The 15,217-nt window shown below is 45.7% G+C and overlaps 1 protein-coding gene across 4 annotated transcripts in view; it reads right to left on the reverse strand.

Moving 5' to 3' along the window:
• Nucleotides 1-14,157, reverse strand: part of unc5b (unc-5 netrin receptor B) — a 44,204-nt gene extending 30,047 nt beyond the window's left edge. For all 4 annotated transcript variants that reach the window (XM_023822524.2, XM_023822526.2, XM_023822523.2 and 1 more), the window contains exon 1: nt 13,316-14,157. In XM_023822524.2, coding sequence (XP_023678292.1) covers nt 13,316-13,403 — 88 coding nt within the window. In that variant the 5' untranslated portion in view covers nt 13,404-14,157. The remainder of the gene's footprint in view (nt 1-13,315) is intronic.
• Nucleotides 14,158-15,217: the final 1,060 nt, after the last annotated feature.

Genomic DNA, 15,217 nt, shown 5'->3' on the forward strand with positions numbered 1-15,217 from the left:
GTGGTTGGAAAGCACATCTGAACAGTTCGACCCTGGCAGAGTACAGAGGTGAACATGCACGTGCACACACACACAAAAGTCAGAAGTCCCCTTCTGTCTGATGTGTGGTTCACAAGGCTATTCTACTTCAGCCCACGTGGTAAACATGTTACAACTCTGGACACCACAACCATTTATTCCTGGCTGCGTAGCATATCACATTTCTGATCCAACATTTCTCTTTAAGAACTTGACCAAGGTGCGTCATGTTGACACTTCACCTGTACCATGCTGGAGGTAAGTAAAAAGCAATGGTCCCCAACACACCTACAACTTTTAGGTTCCTGAACATAAACCCCTCCCTTTTTGACCCCTTGCAAAAAGACTGTGTTGACCCCTCAGCACCTAATCAAACTGCCCCATGTAGAGGTGAGGAAACTACAATATTGAACAATGGGAGACACCTCTTGATCAATGGGCTTTCGACTGGAGAGTCTTCTGTAACCATTAATAACATGTGTGCAATTTTTCATGCAAACAGGCCCCGATCTGTTAAACCATTTGGACTTTCACAGCAGCATGGCGCAACATAATAAATTATCCATAATTGATTTTTGTCATACCTGAAAGGCCCTTCCCACCAATGACAGACACGCACCGGTGGCTAAATCATGCCGTTAATGACTGCTGAGGCTCACGGGCAGGAGAAAGGAAGAGGCTTGCACAGTGTGCTGAATTGATTATGAGGATGAGTGGCAGACAGGGATGACTAGAAAAAAAACAGTGTGAAAAGGCTTAGCTCTTGTGAGATGATGGAGTCACTTCTGTAAAGGGAATGATTTGGGTCCAATAGCAGCTCTGGTAGAGGGCAGCTTTGGAAGGTGAAGGCTTTGTGCCCTGTAGCTGCAGGGAAGGGGCAAGGAGATGGGGAAGGGTTGCAGAGATAAGACTGTCGTTGCTCCACTGACACTTCCACAGCTTCGCTCTCCATAATGGATCCCTAATGTACGATATTCATCACAGGACTGTCTATGCATTGCTACTCTCCCCGGGTTGCTACGCCACAGGCTTTTAAATCCCCTTTTTCACCAAAAAAAATGAGGAAGATGATGAATGACGGAGGAGAGACAGAAGGAAATGAGACAGAGAGAACGAGAACAAGTCAAGGCAGGAATCTCACCATTTTCTGACTTGTCCTCAGAGATGTTTTTTAAACAAAACTTTGTGGTCAAACAGGTTACAAACCTTTGCTTATCTGCTATCTGATACCCCCAAACTGCAGTCTGGGAGACCTATTTAAGGGGTTTGCTCACGGGTATGGACAGATTTCAGAAGAAACACATGAGACAATTCACCACTCACCATCTGATAAACACAGCAAAATAGTCTAAATATGTGGAAGTGGAGGGGATGGTTTGACGAAAGTAAAACCGTCGCTGTAAATAGTTATCCATTTGGTGTATCTGTTTAACTTTAAATGTACATCATGTGGCTTGTGGGAAATCAACAGAATCTGCAAAATGGGGAAAAGGCATACTGCTTTTATAACACAAACACACATCTCCCCATTATTCTGCCTTGGGCCACTACACTAAATATACTTGCTCCTGATCTCTGCTCCCTAATTTTTCTTCATAGGAAGGTGAACCATAATAACAGGATGAGAGCTTATGAAGCACACAGAGATTTCAAGGGAACTGGGTGGAAATCGTCTTGGGTGGTGGCCATACCATCAGGAATATGGAAATGAATATATAGATAGAAGTGGGGCATCCTTCATCTCTCCCAGAATTCCCTAGGGAACCTCTCGGGAATATAGAAGGCGCTGGATCATTGCACCAACTGTTCACCTGAACTTAGGAACCCTACTGTCCAAGGACTTGTCCGGCCTATGTGACGTAAGAGGGGGACCTTGTGGAAAGACAAAGCTGTGGGACAGACTATATCACCCTTAAACAGGAATCCCGCTCTTTCTCTGTTCCCCCTCCTATTCCCCCCCTCCTGCTCACCACCACAAACACTACAACTGGTATGTTCCCAATGGCTTAAATACAACAAAACATGCATTAAAAGATGATATGTTTATTGAGTCCTCTATTGCTGTTCCGCCAAATCTGGGGCAACCCTCTAAAGGTTTAATCAATTTTAGAAAACAAAATTCTATGAAAAATACAGCACAATAAACAAATAAAAATAATTATCTGAATTACAGGCGAATGAAATTATGGCAATGTAATCTGTGTTTTGGGGGGGAAAAGTGCAGAAAATGAGGCCGCATTCGCTTTCCAGGAGGTGGCTTATCAAGAGGGGAGGCAGCAAGAACCTGAAAGTCAGATGGAGAGGGAGACAGGGAAGGCATCACATTTCCCAAAGTTCTCCTCTGCCCACAGGCCCTCTTCAAGGATTAGCCTATTAGGGGAACTAGGATGCACTGGAGAGTCAGGTCACAGTTTGAAAGTGAATACTGTGATGTAGGTGACTGGCTCCACTTGCCCTGCCAGTTTATGGCCCATTCATGGGCAGCAGCAACGTATTGTACCACACCAGCTCTCCATTGATGTCACTTGATTTGATTCCTCCTCTCTGACTGCTGCAGACCCATTAAAATACCCATGTGCTTGGTCATTTCCACAGTAAAAATATATTACAGCCCTGAACATCATGCGGCAGGGCTGCAAAGAGTAGTGGGCAACATGGATGGTGAAAAGCGATAACTCTGCATGTCTGATCTTTGACCTTTGACCCAGCTTGTATCAGCCCCTCCCTCCTTAATCACAGAAGCATGAATTCGCTGATGGAACGCTGCCTCTCAGTGACATCAGCACTTCTGTGAAGGGAGCTGCATTATGATGCAACTTTTCTTCACAGCCAAGCAAGATTACGACTCCTTAATCCGAGTCGGCCCTTCTGGGAAACCGCGGTACCGTATTGGAGACCTTTCTAGGTGTGGTGTGTGGCAAATTTCACAGTGTGAAGACATCTATGGTCCATCAGTGCTCCCCACTTCACTGGATGGACACCTACTCCACACCGTATTTCATTAAACACAGATAAATAGAAGAAAAACCAATAATTTCTAAAATATTTATCTTAAAGTGCCAGCACAAATTTATTTAACAATTAACTTGCTTTAGGAGTTGCATAGCTGATTTTAAGGTCACACATAAATACTCATTAGGAATAATAAAAATTGCCATCATTCAGTGGGCTTGCATTCCTCTCTGCTGTAGTTAAGTTAAAGTGCCATAAATGTACGATTTAAAGTTCATTAATGCCTTCTAAATATCCCTGCCAGCTATTTTTATGAATATTAGTACTGTTATGAGCCCTCATTTCTACCCATGTTTATTACAATGGGAGTGGCTCCAACCGTGAGGTTATCTGTCAGTACCGAACTAAATAAGCACGACAGAAAATAGCATTTACTGTGGCGGTAATGACAGAGGCAGATCAAACGGGTACAGCCTGTCATTCTTACCCAGCGCTATCAAAGTCCAGGTATTTATTGTCGAGATGGGCACCTTCACCCAGGATGTCTGTGTAATTATATGCAGGAAGACCTTCATTTTCTGCGTTCCACAAAACAGAACATAAAAGGAGTTGCGGGCAGGGGCTTGTAATTGTCTTTCTCATTGTGGGAGAGAGAGAAGGGAAAAAAACAGGGCAGCCATAAAATTCCTGCATATCCTGTTTACTGTGGCCGTCTCCCCTCTTGCCCTTCCCGCTCCTCCCACTGTGTCTCCACTCAATTGTCGGTTCATTATTCCTGAGTTTGACTGCAGTGGGGAGGGGGGTCCATTGCCTTCAAGACAGATGTGTAAATTGTTGTGCTAATGCATTGCCTTGACGGCTGAGTCCGTCGGAGAGAAATGTGTGCACTTTGGTGACACCATGTCACGGTCATTTGCTTGCTGTACTCACAAGTGCTCACAAAAGTCTTTTTTTCCAACATTTATAAGTTATGGAGATGTACCCATGGGGTTGATTTTGAAGAACTGATGATTATTAATTAGTATTTTTCTGCCCTACAAACTTTGGCAAGTTGTCTCTGGTCCCATGTTGGCTGGCTTATCAAACGTTTCTCTTTCCATGCGTGATATGGGCTCTGTCAGCTGTTGCTTTTGACTGGCTGTCCCTCCACAATCCATATGTCCCAGCATGTTCTGTTCCAGTCTCCTCCCGGAGGATCCACCTGTCAACCATGTGGAGCACTGACCCTGGCTCCTTGCTGGCAGACCCTTGGCGGTCCAGCCAATGGGATCCCATCTGCTGTCTTTCCGTGCGGCCTTCTGTCTGACAGACTCCTGGTCTTCATTGGCCAGAAAATCTGTCAATCAGTCCTTAGTCACTGCTGGCAACATATCTGAAGGCCCAGGGGAGCCAGTGAAGCTGAACGCCCCTCGTCCCCTTCCCTGCTACTTTGATTGGTTGCTAGTGTCCAATACACCTGGAACTGAAGGCTGCCAAAATCATCCTTGCCCAGGCAATACAAGTCCACTGGGGATCAACAGACCGGTGTTAAACCTGTTTAGTCACGATTGCTAATGATCAACACACCCAATCTCACCCAGGGGCATTCTGCTATTTTTATGCCTGTGTCCCATTTAACGCCGATGTCTCTTACAGCGTCTACCTCTCACACACCAAGGGTACATGCATGCAGAAACAAACAAAAAAAAAATGTAGAGAGCTACTACACTCAAGAAATGTATTTTAACCCAAATGGATCAATACAAGAATGTCAAAAATGAGAGACCCTCGCCGAAGAATAAATCAATCAGACAGAACAAAAGCAAATCTCCCAGTTCCTCCCAATCAATGGATGTGTTTGCAGTCGTAATGTGAAAATGTACTTTCCTCCTTCCAGTATGGTGGGTGTCAGCCCCCAGAGTGCATGTTGGCAGGGGGGGCAGACAGGGAGTTTGATCCGAGACGCGCTAAGTTAATGAACCCTCTCCCGTCAGCATGTCCGTCCATCTGCTTTTGCGATCTCGCAAACATTGCGCAGCGGGGACTGTACACGCTGTACACCCTGGGCAGTGGGAAGGGGGGTAGGACTTGGGGGAGGGAGGGCATCTTTCATATGCATTTCCAACACTTTTACAGGGATCTTGCACTTGGGATTCAGGACCTGATTTGGGGCGTTTGGCCTGGTGCCTGTCCTGTACAGTCCCAGCGCCACAGTCCCCAGCTAATCCCAGCGGAGCTGCAGTATGGAGGGGAGGTGAGTACGAGGGCAGCCATACATCCCATCTGTCCATCCGAAAGCAAGAGGTTCGAGAAGCCAGGGGGACGGGCTGCTGGCACACAGGTGTCCTCATACTCTCTGGTACACACATGCACAATAACAGGAGTCACTCCTACACACCACACTCACAAACTGACTTAGAAGGAAGGGGAGTGGACCTCGACACAGTAAGTGCCAGATGTGATATTTCTGCTTCCTGGCTAAAGGAAAAGGGGGGCGGAAGGGGGAGAAACTTTACCAAGCGCAGGCCTGAAGCTTCAGAAGCGGTGGCATCCTCCGAGTGACCTTCAGACTAAAACTCGTCTCTTCTCAGCTCCGCTCGCAGCACATCACGCCTGGTGCCCCAAGTAGGATCAACCATTCTGAGATTAGGACTCAAGATGCATCGAGGGGAGAATTTAAAGCACGCCTCATGTGACAGAGCGGGGGCCGGGAAACGAAAATCCACACTAGAGTCCAAGAAAGATGCCACCCCTTAATTCCTGCCATTTCATTATGTATTCGCTCTGCAAGAGGGCCCTGCCCACAGCACTAATTTCTCTCATATGACCGCCTGTTTGCAGGGCCAGGCCAGCGTGGCGTCAGCTGGGGCTACACGCCTATGCTCCAGGAGATGACTGACCAGGATCGAAACCTACAACCTTCTCACTCCCAGTCCGCATTCCCATTGCGGCAAGCTGAGTATGTAAATTAGAACGAGGTTGCTGCATGACGGGTCTTTAAACGTCAACGGCAGAGACTCTGAGGTATCAAATAGCAGAGTTTAGGGGAGTCGCTGTCATGGACATTTTCTCCCTTCCCTAATGCACACACTGAGACATATGCCATCTGTCTCGCAAGCACACACCTGCAGTGACACACCGCTTTACTGTGTACAGACGCATTGTCACTGTTTGACTTATAACATGCATAATATGCATGTGCACACACATACAATGTGTCCCTCAGAAACACACACATGAACACAAAAATCCCATTGTTTCTCTCGCAAACATGCACGCCTGCACACAAACACAATCACACACACATACACCATTTCAGGCTCTCCCAGGGGGTCTTTCCCCAATTCCTCTACACCAACACCAGATGCACTGGGGTGCTAAGAAAAGGCCCCTCTGTGGCACTGATGCCCCTTGCAGAACAAACAAAGAGGCCCCCCACCCCCACCCTTTACTTCCTTACCCGGGGGGCAGATGGGATCTTAATAAGCGTTTAACTTAGAGAAATGTGATTTTCCACGCCAACTTCTAAAGCATAATTCTCAAACTGTGCTGGGGGTATAGACACAGGAGGGCTTGGGAGGGGGCAGTGAGGGGGGAGAGAGTGAGAGAATGGGGGGGGGGGCTGAAAAGGATGGAGGAGAGAGCAGCAGAGGATTTGAGCACAAAGCTAAAATAAACAAGATAAAATGGCAGAAGAAAATGAAATGGCTGACTGGAAGAAACAGAAGAAAGAGAAGGATTGGAATATGAACGGATGGATGGCGGGGTCAATAAAGAGTGAAAGAAAGGTATTAAAGCTCTGGTGATGTTAGAAGATGTGGAGGTACAAACTCTCCAAAGGTGCAATCGCCCCTTCTGATAATCACTTTTTATGGAGTCACAGATACTTTTGTAAGCCTTTGGAATAAAACCACACACACACATACACATAGGAACTGTGAGTGCCATAATCTCACAGCATGGACCCAGCTGAACTAGCCTTTGAAGACAAAAGCCTTGCTAAGAAGATGAGGGCAACGTCAGCCCCCTCAAAAACTTTGAGACTCTCTCAGACTAGCCTTGGGGCCACTGAGCGGACAAATGCGCATCACGCCTTTTTACTCATATTTCTGCGAAATGTGAGACTGGGAGGGTCTTCCAAGCTTGGCGTTCGGGAAGACTTTTCCGTCCCCAGGCCAGCAGCGTTAAGATGTCACGAGATGAGCTGCTTGTTGTGGAAACATCACCCTACCATTGGGCCTGCACTCTTAGGCCTACCGTGGAGATGCACGACCAAAGTAATCCCATGTTCATGTGTGAGATCTCTGGCACCCCCACACACAAGCATCGGGTTGCACACTGAAGTGGGTAGGAGTTTTGCATATGAACACACTTAACAACGTAAAGTGCTCAAAGGCTTGTCCGAACCTGAATGGCCACAACAGGATGGAAACAATCGAATGGGACACACTTGCACTCATGCTCAGTCAGTCAAACACTTGCTGACACGCGGGGCAAACTCAGGGCAGGTGACCCCCCCCCTCTGGCCCCTGCACCCCACACGACGTCACAGGAAAAAAAGGGCCCCCTTTTCTCAGCTGGCACACCCCCCTTCAGCATTCAGTGCCCGCACAAAGAGATCCCACTGAGTAATTCATCCCTCTCTCTGTCCACTCCACCCCATCTGGCCCCACAGGGCGGAACAGGGGGGGCAGGGGGGGCTCATCACGGATCTCCGTGACTCCCATCTGCCGGAGTGGAGGGTCCTTCCCTTTTTCCTATCCTTCCCCTCATCCCTTTTGGGCCTGTGCTTGATTTACAGCCGGCACCGATGCACGCAGTATTGGCAAAGCATTAAACATGTCTGCCTTTAATACTGAAAGCTCTCTCCATCGATAAGGACATTAATAAAAACATCCCTCTTGCTGTATCCCTCCATTTCTCCTCTCTTTTTTGCTCTCTCTCTCTCGCTCATCCCCTTCTGTGCCAAGCGCTTAATGGTGCTTGAATGCCACTTCTCAAGACTCGTCTTTCCTTTTTTCTGGAAAATAAAGAATGTTCAAAAGTCAATCTCTTCACTCCCATCTATCTCAGATTTATTCCCCACTACAATCCCCCCCCCCGATTCGACCCATTTACTGCCCTTCTCTGGGAGCCCCCCCGGCCTCTCTGGCGAGGCTGATAAAGTTAGTGGCCCATCCTCCTGTTGGCTTCGCTGCAGCCACGCTGATCAGCTGTCTTGTGTGTGAGCGGCAGTTCTGCTACCCTTCCTTGGATTTTGGCTGAGCTTTTGTTCAACACCCCCCCAACCAAACTTTGTTCGGACCTTGTCACAGCAGGCCTTTACCCAAACTCCTGAAGCAGTCCACTCCCACTGTGCCCTATGGGGGGGCGTGGGGGGGGGGGGGGGGGCAGGCATTATAAACGCTTCTAAAATATTAACCACGGCCACTTTGCAGCCATGAATAATGGAGTGCAGAGGCAAACGGCACACTGGTGATCTCCTCCCCAGCTACCGCGACGCTCCCTGGGCAGCCGTTAAACTAATGCACTGCTGCGCTCAGGGCAAAGCTGTGGAGCCAGGGCCTGCACTCCAGGTCTCTCTGCAATCCACTCCACTGTCTGCCTACAGTACCTGTGCCTATAAACAGCACAACCTGTCTCTCCGTATCACTGGCATCTGTAAGCAGCACAGCTTTTCTGTCTGTGTGCAGAACCAGTCTGAAGCACTGTCAGTCTGATTTCCTATCGACCTGTCTCAAGCACTGTCTGACTCTATGTTGACCTGTCTCAAGCACTGTTTGTCTGACTCCATACTGACCTGTCTCAAGCACTGTCTGACTCTATGTTGACCTGTCTCAAGCACTGTTTGTCTGACTCCATACTGACCTGTCTCAAGCACTGTCTGACTCTATGTTGACCTGTCTCAAGCACTGTTTGTCTGACTCCATACTGACCTGTCTCAAGCACTGTCTGACTCCATACTGACCTGTCTAAAGCACTGTCTGACTCTGTGTTGACCTGTCTCAAGCACTGTTTGTCTGACTCCATACTGACCTGATTAAAGTGCTGTCTGCCTCCAAACTGATCTGTCTAAGGGACCATATCTGATTTCATGCTGATCTACTTGTGCGAGGCGCTTACTATCTTACATTAGTCTGACCTTTCTGAAGGGCTCTATGTCTGCCAGTCCAGTCTTCTTGTCTTTTTAATTCCAGGCTGTCTTATCCATCTGAAGCATCGCTCCAGCTTCCGTCTGTGAGTTCCTGCCTGTCTATCTGCCCGCAGGTTCTGCCTAACACCGCTTGTCAGCGTCTTTCTGTTGGTTTTCTCGCCTCTCAGAATGTTTCAACACAGCTCATCTGTCTTTATATTCCTCTCTGTACATGAAAGTCCGTACATCTCTCGCTGTCTCCACATCTCTCCTGTCTGCCCCAGCTGCACTACACTTTCATACTTTTTGCTATTTATCCCACTCTATCTCTTTTTCACGTTTTTTTTGACAAAAGACTATTTTTTACAATTTTCTTGGGGTAGTTTATCTGACTATTTCCAACTACTTCTGTCTAGAAGACTTTTACTCTGAAGCCCAGTCAAATATAACAGGGCCTCACAGCAGTTAGTCCAAACGCTTCTGATGGTGAAAACAACAGCTTGCATAGCCCAGGCTAAAAATATTTAGTTATCTGATTGCTGCTTTCTTAGAGGTTTTTTTTGTGTATCCAGGAACCTTTAATTATTTTTACCAGTATTATTACTTCAGTGCTATTTCTCAGAAGTGCCCAACATATTCAACTGTGTAATTTTGCAGAAAAAACTGCCCCACAATCGGGCGGCAACACCCCACAGGCCTGTGATTTGCATTGTCACTTTGTTTCAGCTTCACCTCTCCTTCTCCTGCCGCTCTCTTTTTTCTACAACACGAGTCCTTCTTCTGAAGCAGCAACTGAAGAAGTGCCCCACCTCGTCCCGCTTTTAAGGAGGGACATTCCTTTGATATCCCTCCTCCTCCTGAGAAGAACTGCAGGCTGACAGTGTGGCGAGGCGAACGCGTTCTTCCTGGCAGCCGTGGTAATTAATGCGTATGTCAACATGGAGCGCAGAGCGCCAGGCAAGAAATCTGAGCTCAGCACATCCTAAACACTGACAGACAGACAGAGAGAGACAGGGATGAAAATGAGATGGAGAGAGCGAGAAAGAGAGAATGACAGAGAAAAGGAATCTGCTAATGAGGGTATAGAGGAACCTGGAAGAGTATTGCAACACCTATGATCACACTGCTCTTAATCTTCTCTTTCGGGATTTCTGTTCACTGAGCTGTGGGCAGGGCACTGGAGAAACTGGGACTATGCTACATCCCCCCGCTCATCCCCCCAATACCTCACGCTGAAGGTAGTTCAACAATGGGCAGGATTCCAGTCTCCCTACCCACAATGGTATTCATTATTTTTCATTTTCACATGCTAGTATTTCAGAGCTGTCTCTCCACTCCATTTTTAATAAACACAAGCAGCTTTTCTGGGATGTCTATGCAAGGACTGAAGATAGATCCCGGATGGGATGATTGGGGGGGTGGGTGGTATAGGACAGGTATACATACAGCACAAAATATGTGTGCATGTATTTAGCTGTCCAAGATATGCTGTAATACACCGTTTTGCTGTTTGTCATCGCATCCAGGAAATTGTGATAGCGCCATGCTAAATGGTGCAGTGCACACTGCTCAGCCTCATGCTCAGCCTCCAAGTCTGTACAGTCTTTGTTCTCTTCCAGCAGAAACCTTAATCCATTAAGCCATCAGAAAGTTCCCTTCTGTGACGATCTGATTGCGGGGCAAGCGAAGCTCGCACATGACTTAGCGTAAAGCATTGCTGTTTACGCAGGACTGCCAAGGTCATACTCCATAGCACACTGGCACCAACTGGGGAAGGCTGTCAAAACAATCGCAGGTCCCTTGATTTCTAAATGCATTTACTTGAACAAGTTATGACGGTGTTGCCTTGGAAATACTCATTTCAGCATCTTATGAAAAACTTTTTCAGTACTTTTTGATAGATGGAAAGAAAAACGGCAAAGCATTGCATATTAGTTTATATTTTGTTCATCTCGTCTTTACAAACAGTGGAAAGTTACTCCCCAGGTAAATAACAATGAATGTTGACCAATTTAGTGTTCTCCATCGTCCAATGGCTTATCCAATAGGGATATACCAGACTAGTTACTCACAGATACACATTTTGTAAGTTGACACAGCAAGATCCCACTGTCTACTGAACACCGGTTGAGAGATGAAAGCTGATACTGACAATGACCTGTTTATACTGAGGTGGCTGTTGGTCGTGTGATTTAAGGCAGCCCTCCCCCCTTCACTGACGGTTGTCAGTGCGGACGTTCGGTATCCTGCAGGTTACAGACCCAACAGCTTGCTCCAGTCACTGACTTCCTCCCAGTAGGAGACCCGTCTCACCCCATTATTAGCATGATGACATTTCTAGCTTGTCTGTGCTAAAAACCCTACTGTACACAAAAACACATGTAAGATTTTATGCATGTAATATATACAATCTCCATATATCTTTCATTCATTTTTAAGTTAAAAGCTACATGATTAGTGTTGTACTAACAGCATATAGGAGTTTTTAAAAATATAAAAGCAGATACAAAAAAACGCAGTGTGTGGCTCTCTGGTTAGGTGCCCGTGATCGGAAAGTCACTGATTCAAATCCTGAGGCCCGGCAGAGTAATCATATCAGCACTGGGCCCTTGAGCAAGGCCATTAACCCCAATTGCTCCAGGGACAGTCTGACCCGGCTCCCTGATCCTCACTCGTATGTCGCTTTGGACAGACCAGCATCCGCTTAAATAAACGAATATCGAAGAAAATATCTTAAGCACAGAATGTGAGTAGCAACATAATGTTGTTACAATATTAATAAAGCTATGATGTAGTGTATGGGCTACAAATTGAAGAGAAAACGGTTACATAATATTGCAAAATCCTCGAATAAAAAACGACACCACCACCGACAAAGTTGGCTAAAAATGAGAGCCGACTATATTTAGAATGGAGGTTTTAATGCGCCATGTGTTGTTTCCTTTGGGGACTTGGGCGCACTTTGGCAGTTCTGCTTCTTTCTTTACTTTTGAAATGATATTCCCTTCTTTTCTGATTTTATCAGGGGCCGGGGAGGCACTGAGCGAAACCTTAATTACTCTCTGCTCAGCAGGGGGGCTCTTTCTTCTCTGCTTGTAAGAAGCGACCCACGGCACAAAGTCGCAGCTTCTTCCTGTGCTTTTTTGTGTCATTAAAAGAGGCAGGATTTTCAGTGCCGCAGTACCACTCTTTGTAGATAATCCAAACTTTCTACCAAACGCCAGCAAAGAGTCTATATCTTGGAGTGTATTACAGGCCTATCAGCAGGACCCAAAATTGCTAAAAGTTCCTGAATGCAGTTAATTTCACTATTGTTCAATTATCTGCAAATTAATGGTAACAATTTTTATTTTAATAAGCTTTATAACTGATATAAACTATGCCTAACGGTCTACAGTTTTAGCAAAATGTCCTGTTTTGTGACACATACTGTACTGTTATAACATTGTCCATATACGTTTCAAACTGCCTAATGAATGTAGAGTCGGAGTCACAGCTCTTCCTGTATTTCAGCGACGGCACGTGAAACTAGTATGTCGGATTTACAATATTTGGCCTCACAATATTTGCAGCCCCATTTATCCCAAACCAGCGAAGCGCTTCAATAACTGAGTCGTGAAAAATTGTTTTGTCCAAAATTGTTCATTTGATAAAGAAAAATGCCATATCGATTTCTACAGGTATCTGTGTGACTATAAGTCACCCGACGTGAGTTTTTTGTCGCTATGTTCAAATGCACATTATTAAAGTCCTGTATATTTTGACACAGGTAAAACTTAAAGGAGTCCCGCAGGAGCTGAATGAGCGCTCGCTGAAGCAGAAGCAGCGTGAAGGGCGTCAGTCAATCGTGCACAGGCGCCGCGGAAGTTTGGGCACCCAGCACCTGGGCGCAGTTTGGATCCGAGATGAATCGCATCGGCCCTGTTTGAATCTAAATGCATGTAAGAGGCCGTGGCTCTAGTGCACCCTGCACCTTCCTTTACGGACGGGAAAGCCACAGGTAAAGTCACATTTGCAAAATTCTTTAAGCGATCTGAACACCTCATTGATTCTCCCAGGGTCATTTAACGAATCGACAAAATATACACATTACTCATTATTCCCGCAAAATATATAATTACATTCAATTTAAATGGTTAATAATTATCAATTATTGTTATTATTTTCACATAGGAACATCGGGAATGTGTTTGTCACAATTGTTGTAACGATCAGGATGCCTCTCGCCCTTACCTGCTTCCGCAAGAGAGGATCCATAGACGAGGAGCAGAATAAAAAGGGGACGGCTGCCTTCGTCGCGACGTGTCCGCAAAGTGAGCATCTTTTCCCGGTCTCGCCACCGCGATAAGTCCCCTGGTACTCTCGGAGACGTTGGGTTTGCCCTTCCACCTTCTGCGCGTTGGATTTATTGTTTGATGGTAACGATCTATTTTTCAAAAACGAAACTTTTCCGGCACCATGTATGACAAGGTATTATTTTGGTATTTTAAATTAAATGGCAAGCAACTAGAAACCAATTAAGCCAAAAAACTATTTAAATGTATAGACACACACGGATTTTTTCATTTATAAATAGGGACAGATGATCTGGATTGAATTGTAAGTTCCCAAAGACAGTCAACAAATTAAAAAGAGGCACAGTCCAGTAATTCGATTCATGAAAAACACCACCAACTTCTTTACGCGACAGCGACCTTCTGTATCAACTCCACCCAAGTATGAATTAACAAACCATATCGACCCAGACGAATCAGGAAAAGTTTGGTTTTTCACCGCGTCCAGTCCACTGATCCATATATTCTTTAAGAGGAAAAGCCTCATACAATTAACACTTGTAAAATAAAACTAAATGGTAAAAAAGTAGAATCCTTTTTTTCTACCCAGCAGAAAACTGGGTAGAATCGGTTGCAGTCCGGCACAGCACAAGTGGCTTATCTATCCACTGTCCACAACTGCTATCTCCGTGTCCTCATCCTCTGCATCCGCGTTTTTCCGTTCCAGTAATGCTTGAGGTGTAAACACGGACACGGGGATGAGCGCCGCACAGAAACGCCAGCCTCCGGCCTCCGATGCCCGGGACAGCCAATCACCGACGATCGCTCTGCTGGGGGAGAGAGAGGGAGAGAGAGAGAGAGAGAGAGAGAGAGAGAGAGAGGGCGAGGGAGACAGACGCAGGGGGGCACAGATTCAGAAATCAAAGGACTCGGAGTCACTCTCACATTGTTTTTTTTCCTCAAGTGACAGGATAGGGAGAGACATGTTTCTTTAGAAAACAAGTTTTGCGAAATATGCATTTATATGCCTTACGCATTTCGTTCTGTTATGTATGGCGTGGTTATAAATAAAATGCAATGCGCATATGCACTAGAAATGAAGACCCAGTAACCTCAATTTCATAGCAACCGTTACCAGCGACCCTGTCAGTAACATGTAGAATTTGCAATATTATAACACAGCCAGCGGAATTTCTAAAATACGAAGTGATGCGTTTAGCTTTTAAATAACATCCTGTTGTGCATGTGAAGATCTTTGTCCTGCATATGCCACTTTTGCATCACAGGTATTCTCTCCTCAAAACTTCACTGTCCAAATCTACTGCTTAAGTCATCATAGGACACATAATAACAAATATATAAAAGGAAAATATTCATAGTACGGAACAAACAGCTTTAGGTGTAGTTGACTACGCAATTCCACTCTGCTACAGTAGCAGGTCACATGACTGGTCGTGCCGTTCTTTTCTCTCTGTTTCAGCAGATGTGCTTTAGATTCATATGTATCACACCAATTTAATATAAGAAAAAGTTCGATTAAAAAAACACCTTGCTAAAATCTGAGCACCTTAGAGTGCGCCACTAGAGGGCGCCATGTCATATATAACATGGGAAAACTACTATTAGTCTGCCTTACGATGCTACGTTTATTACCATGTTGTTTACTGAGCAAATATCTTCTTCAAATCCTCCAGCAATCGGTCTGCTGTTGATTAGCTAGAGCTGTGATTAGCGGAATGACATAAAAAAAATCTGACAAACGAATTGATTGGCTGATGTTGATATAAACTGTAAGTGTGTAGATTGGACAATAATTTGATAAAATGGAAGCAGGCTGGACAGAGCACATACAGGTACTCCT

Source organism: Paramormyrops kingsleyae, chromosome 3 (genome assembly GCF_048594095.1).
Source record: "Paramormyrops kingsleyae isolate MSU_618 chromosome 3, PKINGS_0.4, whole genome shotgun sequence".
NCBI lineage: Eukaryota > Metazoa > Chordata > Actinopteri > Osteoglossiformes > Mormyridae > Paramormyrops > Paramormyrops kingsleyae.